This window comes from Dipodomys ordii, unplaced genomic scaffold (genome assembly GCF_000151885.1).
Source record: "Dipodomys ordii isolate 6190 unplaced genomic scaffold, Dord_2.0 Scaffold183, whole genome shotgun sequence".
In the NCBI taxonomy this organism is placed as follows: domain Eukaryota; kingdom Metazoa; phylum Chordata; class Mammalia; order Rodentia; family Heteromyidae; genus Dipodomys; species Dipodomys ordii.
The window spans coordinates 95,519-105,100 of NW_012267399.1; the positions used below are offsets into that span (position 1 = coordinate 95,519).

A 9,582-nucleotide genomic window follows, 5' to 3' on the forward strand; every position below is an offset into this window, starting at 1 on the left:
CACATATTTTGGTTTTATTATATCAACATGACCATGTAGAGTTTTGTTTTTGTTTTGTTTTTTTACTTAGCTTTTTCACTCTAGGCTGGCACACTACCACTTGAGCCACATCTGTACTTCTGGATTTTTGCTAGTTAGTCAGAGATAAGGGTCTCTTGGATTTGTCTGCCAGACCAGCTTCAAACTGAGATCTGAGGATCTGAGTCTCTTGAGTAGCTGATTACAGATGTGAACCTCTAGCAATTGGCCCATCAGATAGTCTTCAATGGTGTTGACTCCATACCATTTGAGAAACTTGGCATATCTGGAAATCTGCTCTTTCTATGGGACTGTATTTGAGAAAGGGTGGTGGCATTTGTACAGCTATAATTCTACTTACTCCAAAATTCAGCTGATTTCAGATGTTTTTTTCCTGCTTGTAACCAGTCATGGAGCACTTTCCTGGAAGAAACTCCCAAGACTTTTAGCTTCTTCACTACAATGCACTGTGTTGTCATTGGAAAAAAAGAAATCTGTTGATGTGGCTAACCCTAGAACAGAGTGTCAATTAAACTCTCCAATTTCTTTCTTGCGCGTGTGCGCACATGCATGTCCTTAAGGTTATTTTGCTCAAAGCTAGAGCTCTACCACTTGAGCCACAGCACACTACTTGTGGCTTTTTCTGAGTAGTTTATTGGAGAGAAGAGTTTCACAGATTTTTTTTTTTTTTGCCCAGGGCTGGCTTCGAAACTCAACCCTTAGATCTCAGTCTCTTGAGTATCTAGGATTATAGTTGTAAGTCACCAGTGCTCAGCCACTCTAATTTCTTTTTACGTTTGTTTTAGATTTGGACAACCCAGATGACTTGTTTGTTCTAAAATTATTTCATATTTTATGATTTTAGTATACAATATGTAAAATAGAGATGTGTGTGTGTGTGTGTGTGAGAGAGAGAGAGAGACAGAGAGAGAGAGGAATACAGAGAGGGATAAAAGAGGGAGACAGAGAGGGAGAGAGAGAAAGGAGAGAGAGAGTGAGAAAGTGCGTGTACTGGGGCTTGTTTTTAAGGTCTGGGTGCTGGTTCCTTAGCATTCTACCACAACTCCACTTCTGGCTTTTTGGTGGTTAGTGCCCAGACTGACTTTGAACTGTGATCCTCAAATCTCAGCCTTCTGAGTAGCTAGGATGTGAACTATCAATGCCCAGCTTTTAGAGATTTTTTTTTTGCCACAAATATTCACCTCTTTGGATTTTGCCCACATCAAGTGATGTCTGAATGGTCTTTAACAATGTAAATTTCACATTTTCACATGAGTCTTCAGTGATCTGGAAATGTTTGTGTTGCGGATCTTCTCCTTTATTCTGTTTGAATATGTCAGTATGGGTTGCTGATTTCTTTAGCACAATTGTGGGTAAGCATACAATATACTAGACCAACTCTGCAACTCAGGACTATCTTGTCTCTTAGGAACCCTGAGCTTTGTGGCTCCTGAGGGAAACCAGTAGGCTCATCCTGCAGAGGCCCTTTAGAAGAACGTGCCAACTGCTCCGTAACTGAGCTGTCTCTCCTTTGATGGAGAGATTAACATTTTCCATAATCATATCATCCTGGTTGTTCTGGAGTCAGAGTTTACTCAGACTTGAATTTCCAGAGATGCCAAATGAAAGTTAATTGAAGAAGAAAAAAAATGTTTCCTCTCATTTCCTCTCCATGCTATTCATCTCCAGAAGGGATGGGAAACGGATTCAAGGATTTGTTGCCAATAAGAGTGAAGATGTTTACCTCTTGCAATTCTGGATAGAAAGCACCAGAAGAAAGTCATTAGATGGTGGAGAGGAGGAAGACACTGGAAGAAGGGTATAGCTGTACATAAGTAATTCTAAACAGCAAAAACACCGAGCAGTGAATCAACCTAAGGCACACACGTGAAAGATTGTCTCATGGTGGACAGCTGGTCCTGGGGATGAGTATGGAGGGGCTAAGATGGGGGTCATAGTTGATGCAATTGTCAGGAGAAGTGAGTTGGTCTAGAAGTTTGACCTGTGTCCATTTCTATCACAGAGAAGCCTCTGTTCACTTACGTGCTACAGGCCAGAGTTTGGTTAAAAATCTTTCTTTTCAGGGCTGGGAAGGTGGCTCAGTGGTAGAGCGTTTGCCTTGCATGCCTGAGGCCCTGGGTTCGATTCCTCAGCACCACATAGGCAAAAAAGAAGCCAGAAGTGGCACTGTGGCTCAAGTGGTAGAGCGCTAGCCTTGAGCTGAAGAGCTGAGGGACAGCGCCTAGGCCCAGAGTTCAGGCCCCACGACCGGACCAAAAAAAAAAAGATCATGGTCTCAGGCCAGCCAAGGCAAAAAATTGTAGGAGTATGGATCAAGTGGCAAAAGGTCTGCCTAGCAGGTTTGTGGCTCTGTGTTGTTTCCAGTATCACAAAAAAGACGGGGTGGGGGGAAAAAGACGGGGGGATTGGGTGTGGTGGCTTGAGCCTATTAGGTAGAAATTGGGAGGTTGCAGTTTGAGGGCAAACTGGGCGTAAAATTTTGTTTGGGTTTTTTTTTTTAACTGTATTTTTTTTGTCTTTTCTTTTTTCTTACTGGGGATCGAACCCAGGACGTTGCACTTGCTAGGCAAGCGCTTTGCCACTGAGCTACATCCCAGCCCTGGGCATAAAATTTTGAAAGCCTCCATCTGAACCAATGGCTGGGTGCAATGGTGCATGCCTGTTTTCCCAGTTGTAGGGGAAGCACAATGACCAGGCACAGTGGTACTCATCTGTCATCCCTTGTGACATGGGGAAGTAAAAACCAGAAGCACAAGTGGGAGGACCAAAGCCCAGAATGGCTAGTACATACGTTGAGACCCTGCCTTGAAAATAAAATTGAAAAGGAATTGGGGACATGGCTTAAGTGATGAGTTCCTGCCTGTCTCTAAATTCAATCCCCAAAACCGTTAGCAAGAAGACCCTGTCTCAACAGGGTGTCGGTACGTGCCTGTGTTCCCAGCTATATGGAAGGCCATAGGTAATGCGATTGTGGTCTAGGCTGGTCTAAACAAAAACGTAAGACCCTATTTAAAAAATTACCTAAATTTTAAATGATATGGAAATATGGCTCATTGGCAGAGCTCTTAGCATAAAGCCCTGAGTTCAAACCCCAAATCTTTTCTGTCTCTAAAATTGTAGCTCAAATTTTTCTTTTTTAAGCAAGAAGGGCAGGGGGTGATGCTGCCATTGGCTATGTAGCCTAAGCTGGCTTGGACCTCACAATCTTTGCTTCCTGAGTTCTGAGATTATGGGTGTGCACCCCTATGCCAGGTTTATCATCACTCTTGACTAGTTCCCTCCTACTGGATGCTAGTGCTAGTTTCTGTACAGTTGCTGTTGGAGAGTTTCAGTAGGCAGAGGACTGGTTCTCTGTGGGAAAACTGAGATGAGATGTTCATAGAGCATAGGTCCTGTTAAGTGTCATAGCCTTGGTCAGAGACTCTCAGGATGTGCTCATTGAGTGCTCTGCGGACGATTATTGAGCCAGTGAGAGAGAAATTGAACTGGGGACGAATACTTCCCACTCATTCTGTTGTGACTTGAGTTTACCACATGGTAAATGGTGTGCTCAGTTAGGGGGACTACCAAGGTTAAGATAGGAGAGAAACTTGGGAACTAATTAATAGCTGTTGTGCCAGTTCCTGAAAGCCAGCGTCCCTGGTATTTCCTGGAGGTGGTCTATTAGCACTCCTATATTAACTATGTTTCAGGTGGTACAAACATGGCACTGACCTCCTTTGTCCTTGAGATATACATGCAGATTAAGTCTTCTTAAAGCCACTACTACCACAAGGAAACTAACCCTTTGCAAGTAACACCTTTGTGGTCTTGATCTCTTGTTTTTTTTGTTTTTGGTTTTTTTCTATGGCCTTCATGGTGATTTTTGCAGTGCTTTCAGAAGGAATGTCACTGTGGCATGGAAGAAGTGTTTGCCCCAACTGGTGAGGGTTTGCATTTTGAGTGTTGCATTATGCTGATTGGATTTCATAGTCAACTCAGACTTTTCTATTTTATAGCATTTCCACTGCCAGGCTTTTGTAAGAGATACACTAGTCCTTTTCTGTGGCATTGGAGGTTTTTTTTTTGTACTTCTCTGTCTCCCTACCTTTCTGGCAGGAGTTGCCTGGAGACACTTATGAGGCTGATTTAAAGCTCTACATATTGTATTCAATGATTTTATTGCGGAGGCAAACAATACCCATTTCTGCCTTACTCCTGAGCTGGTTGGGAGGGAGGATGGCCATGTGTGGAACGTTCTTTTCTGTGCCTTCTGCCAGGAGTGTGTCTCCCTGACCAAGTGTGGTGAGTATGAACATAGGCTCCAAGACAGATTGAGATCATGTGCAGGAGCCCACGAGAGGATCTTAGCTGAGTTGAAGCAGCCCTGAATTCACTAAGCTGTATTTACCCATGCCATTGACAAAGTGCAGGGGCTGATCTTGGACTCTCAGGCTTCCATTTTCCTGGCCACACTTTTTTTTGCCTTCCTCTTATCCAGTGTAGGGCATCTGGATTATTTCTATAAACAGCTATTTTGAATAGTGCAGAAATGACTGTGGATATGCAAATGTCTTTACCATATACTGACTTGTAATGTTGTGGGTAGATGTCCAGGAGTGGTGTGGCTGCAATAGAAGGTAGTTCTATGTTTTTCTCTGTTGTTGTTGCGGAATCTCCTAACTGCCATCCAGAGTGGTTATACTAGTTTACATTCCCACGGACAGAGTTCCTTTTCCTTATATCCCTGCCAGCATTTGTTGTTGTTCAAATTTTTGATGTTGGCCAAACTAATTAGGGTCAGATGGAATCTCGAAGTTGTTTGGATTTGCATTTCTTTTGTGGCCAGGGAGCCTTTCTTCATGTGTTTATTTGGCATTCTTACTTCTTCTGAGAAGTCTCTATTTAAACCCTTTGGCCAAACATTTTGTGAATCCTCCAGAGCCCTCGGTGTATCAAACTCTTAGCAAGTCACATCCAGATTGTGTCAATCTGATTATGAGTGTCTTGGTTGCTTACTCAAGAAAGTATTACATAATGAATAAGCCAAAGCCTCCTCTTCCCCCTAATGAGAATAAAGGAGGATCAAGGGCATGGCTGCTACTCTGCATAGGGAAAAGCTAGAGCTTATTAATATGGGTCACAGTGGAGCCTGTAAAGTGTTCTTATATTTAGCACCTATGAGAAGGTACCCTGATTCCCCTCTTCCAAGTGAGGGGCTGGGCCATGAGTAGATAGGATTTTCCCAAAGAAGAGGGTAAGTACTCTCCGTTCTTTACATTGATAACTCAGGAATGGCATTTCTTGTCTCTCCACATGGCGTATTTTCTTCTGTTGACCCTTCCAGTGGGTCCCATTCAGCTTTTCTCAGTCTTTTCCATAGCCATAAAAGTTGGGCCACACTACCTTGAGCTCAGTAGCAGAAATGAAGAAGGGATTTGATCATTGAGTTTTCTTTTTCCCTCATGTAGACACTGTGATACTCTTTCATAAAAAGGTATCTTTCCAGGGATTGTTAATTAGACAAATGGTACTGGCTTTGCTTTCAGCAGCCCCAGCAAATACTGTTTGACTTGCTCTAGGAGAAATGACTGCTGCCTTGAAGAAAAGAGGTCATAACGCCTCTTTAAACAGCACAAAACAAACACCAAGGCAGCAAAGATGGAGGAAACCAAGTGTACCAAGCACCAGGAGTGATTTGAAGTAGTTGCACTTTTTTTTATAGTTTGCTTTATTAATATGAGCAGAAATGTTACTTTGAATGACTCCAGGGAGTACCATCCACAGTCTTTTTTTTTCCCTGTTACCAGGGCTTGAACTCAGGGTCAGGGCACTCAAATCTAGTGCTCTACCACTTGAACCACACCTTTACTTCCAGTTTTTTAAAATATAATTTTATTGTTATTAATAAGGTGTTGTACACAAGAGTTACCATTTCACAATTTAGCTAATGAGTACAATTCTCTTTTGGACAGTGTCCCTCCTTCCTTTGCTTTTCCACAACTTGCAGCTTTTTGCTAGTTACTTGAAGATAAAAATCTTATGGACTTTTCTGCCCATGTGGGCTTTGAACCACTATCCTCAGATCTTAGCTCCTGACTCTTGTATGTGAATTGTGAGCTCAGGACTCAGGCTATTTGGGTTCTTCCAGCTGATAGTGAGTGATTTCTGGTTTCTATGGAATTCAGACCTAAAGATAATGAAGGCTAAAGAGCTGAAAAATAACTGAAACATGAAGTAAGTCCACTGAATTCCTTAGTCTACTTTTTGAAATGCTGCAATCCACTGAGGTAAAAAGTTTCCTTAGACAGGTGAGGCCTCACTGTAGCTTGCTTCTGACACTCACTGTGGGATTTAGGCAAACTAAATGCACAGCAAGGGGAAGGCCTTGTCATAACCCACACTCATCCTCAGGGTGTTTGGAATGACCAATATTTTGGGGGTTATGTGATGAAGCAAAATTATTCCAATGACAAGCATGTTTTTCAAGCATAATGTTTAAAAGTATAATTGAGAATCGAGACATTTGGAATAGCAAAATTTGCGTCATGTTGTGTGTAAGCAGATTGTTACCAGCTCTCTCCATAAAACCATTGGGTGTTATCTGAGATGAGCTTGCTGAAGGCATCATGTGAAGATTATGGAGCTCTCCTGGGGTAGTGGGGGAGGGGACAGGTAGTAGCTTTAGATCTTAGGTATTCTGTGTATAAGTAGACTTCTAGCCAACTCTTCTCATAAAGCCATCGGGTATTATCTGAGATGAGCTCACTGAAGATGTCATTGTATTTTGTTAAGATTATGGTGCTTTTGGTGTGTGTGGGAGAGGATTTAGTAGATTTGGATCCTGAGCACTCAAGAGATTGTATCTTAGCCTACTCAAATTAATTTCCATTTGAACATGGATAGAATCCCATATGGCTCCTAATACCTCTAAAACTTGTAATCTTTTTCTGTGTAGAAGTAGCCTCTGTTTCATACCCACAGATTCACAAATGGAATTTTGGTTTTTCTGAAGAATAATGCTAAAGGGCCTTTTGTTTTACTATCACATCTTTCGTCTCTCTCAGACTTACATGTTTGTATTTCTGCATTCTTTCTCAATGATTGTGCATGGAAAAATTGCTTATCTAGTACCTCTCTAAATGCTTTGTAAGTATGAACTCAACTAATCCTCATAATAACACTATGAGATAACACATTTTATAAATAAAGAAGTCAAGTTATGGAAAGGCTATGTTGTCTGAAATCTTCCTGTATTCATGATCTCGCTCTGAGTTCTTATGCTCTAAGTGCACACATAGGCAGACCTTTGCATTTGGTGGTAAAGACTCTTAGGCTCTCCATATTTGGTTCTTATCTTCTTGGTTTGTGAAAAAAACTACTTCACAGCTCTCTTAAGAGAGTAATTACTGGGCTGGGAAGGTGGCTCAGTGGTAGAGCGCTTGCCTTGCATGCATGAGGCCCTGGGTTCGATTCCCCAGCACCACATAAGCAAAAAGAAAAAAAGCCGGAAGTGGCACTGTGGCTCAAGTGGTAGAGCGCTCGCCTTGAGCTGAAGAGCTGAGGGACAGCGCCCAGGCCCAGAGTTCAAGCCCCATGACCGACACACACACAAAAAAAGAATAGTATTTAATAGAATTATTGTATAGACTAAAAGAAAAACTGAAAAATTGTGGAAGCTATGTTTCCTGAAATTAAAGTACAGCTGTACTCAGCCATGCAACTGATACGTGCAACATGAGGTTCAAAAGCACTGTGTTAAGTGCTAGGAATCAAAAGCCTATAGATTTTGTCAATTTTTCTCATTCCAGAAAAGACAAAATTATAGAGACAGAAATCAAATAGTTTCCAGGGACAGCATGTAGGAGGAGTAGATTGAGGCAAGGGAATTTTTTGTGTCATAGATATGTTCCATCTTTTGATGTTTGGTAGTTAGATACTGTTTATTTTGTCGTGGATAGCTGGGCTGGGTGACTTAAGCCTGTAATCCTAGGTACTTGGAAGTTGGAGATACAAGATCACAATATTTGAGATTGCCTGGGCAAAAAGAAGTGTGTGAGATTCTATTTCAACCAATGGCCGGGCACCATAATGTATGCCTGTCATCCCAGTGACAAAGGGAAGCACAAATAGGTTGCGATTGAGGCTAGCCAGGGCATAAAGTGAGAATTTATCTTTAAAATAACCAACACAGAATGGGGATGGGGTCATGGCTCAAGTGGTAGAGTGCCTGCTTAGTAAGCATGAGGTCCTGAATTCAAACCCCTCTACCCCATAAAGAAGTGGATAACTCAGTGTTTATACATCAATAAAACCAACTTTTCAAAAGTAAGACATAAGAATGTCCTACCTGTGGCATGTTAACTAGTATAGTTGACCCTACATACACAAGAGCGACACATCTACTCAATTACCCCTGGACTGAAAATATTGTGTGTGTGGGGGGAAGTTGCCTGCGTGCAGACTTTTATTCTTTGTCATTGTTCCTTAAGCAATATAGTATAACAACTATACACCTTAAATTAGCACTTAAATTAGATGTAAGTAATCTAAAGATTAATTATAGCATAGAGGAAGATGTGTAGAGATTAGATATAAATTCGGTATGAGGGACTTGAGTATTCCTAGGTTGTGGCATCTGTAGGGGTCCGGGAAGCAGTCCTCACAGGATGCAAAGGGACAGAAGTATTGTGTTCTTTGTGGTAAGACATAACCAACAGACTACTCAACCAAAAAGGAAGGTATTTCAAACATTTACCTTCTGTTCATCTAGCACGCTCACCGGCTTGCAGCTTAAAAAAAAATAAATGACAAGTGCACTGAGAGCTTCCCTTCTAAGTAGAAGTCCATCCATTGCGCAGCCTAAAAGAACAAGGAACGACACTCAGAAAAGTATGCGGCAGGACTGGGCTATCACATAACCCAGAAGCACAGAGATGGGGTGGGGTGGTGAGGATTTCTACCTTGCTCTCCAACCAGAGGGGAGCCCTACAAGCCTACAGGAAGTCATTAAGTCTGTAATAGAGGTTATTTGGTTTGGAGGGAAGTTCTAACTCTGGATTGTTTAATATTAGTCAGACTTTTGTGGTTAAGGATGGCCCAGTATGAGGTTAATTAAAACGCCTGTCAAATATCCCTGAAGGTTAAGGGCGGCAGCTGGCAGTCACCATCAGCACTCAGAGGAGGCCAGCTCCGGGCGGATGCTCACCCGCCCACCGGCAGAGCCCCCAACACAGGTGCCTTGGTGTTCCCTTCTCATTGGCTATTGCCCGGTACCTCGGGCGCTCATTGGCCGGCTCGGACTCAGGCTTCTTTTATTAGCGACCCGCAGCGCAGGTCCACAGGCTGGTCCCGCTGATCACGGTGGCGCTCGAGGTGAGTGGGGTGGTCCCTCCACCGCCCCATCAGGAACTGCCGGGAAATATTTGGGGGCAATGGGTTGGTGCGGAGCATGGGCAGAGTCACCTCCCTGCACCCCCAAAGTTAATCCTCATTAGGAGCTGGGGCTGGTAGGTCAAAGCTACCCCTTGTGAGTCTGAATGCTTTCTCCTGTCTTCTTTGGGG

General features: G+C 42.7%; 1 protein-coding gene across 1 annotated transcript in view; it reads left to right on the forward strand.

Annotated features, from left to right (window-relative positions):
• The first annotated feature begins 6,250 nt into the window (after positions 1-6,250).
• Tph1 (tryptophan hydroxylase 1) overlaps positions 6,251-9,582 on the forward strand; it is a 29,978-nt gene continuing 26,646 nt past the window's right edge. The window contains exons 1-2 of the mRNA XM_013034117.1: positions 6,251-6,255; positions 9,161-9,393. Of these exons, the coding sequence (XP_012889571.1) occupies positions 6,251-6,255; positions 9,161-9,393 (238 nt within the window). The remainder of the gene's footprint in view (positions 6,256-9,160; positions 9,394-9,582) is intronic.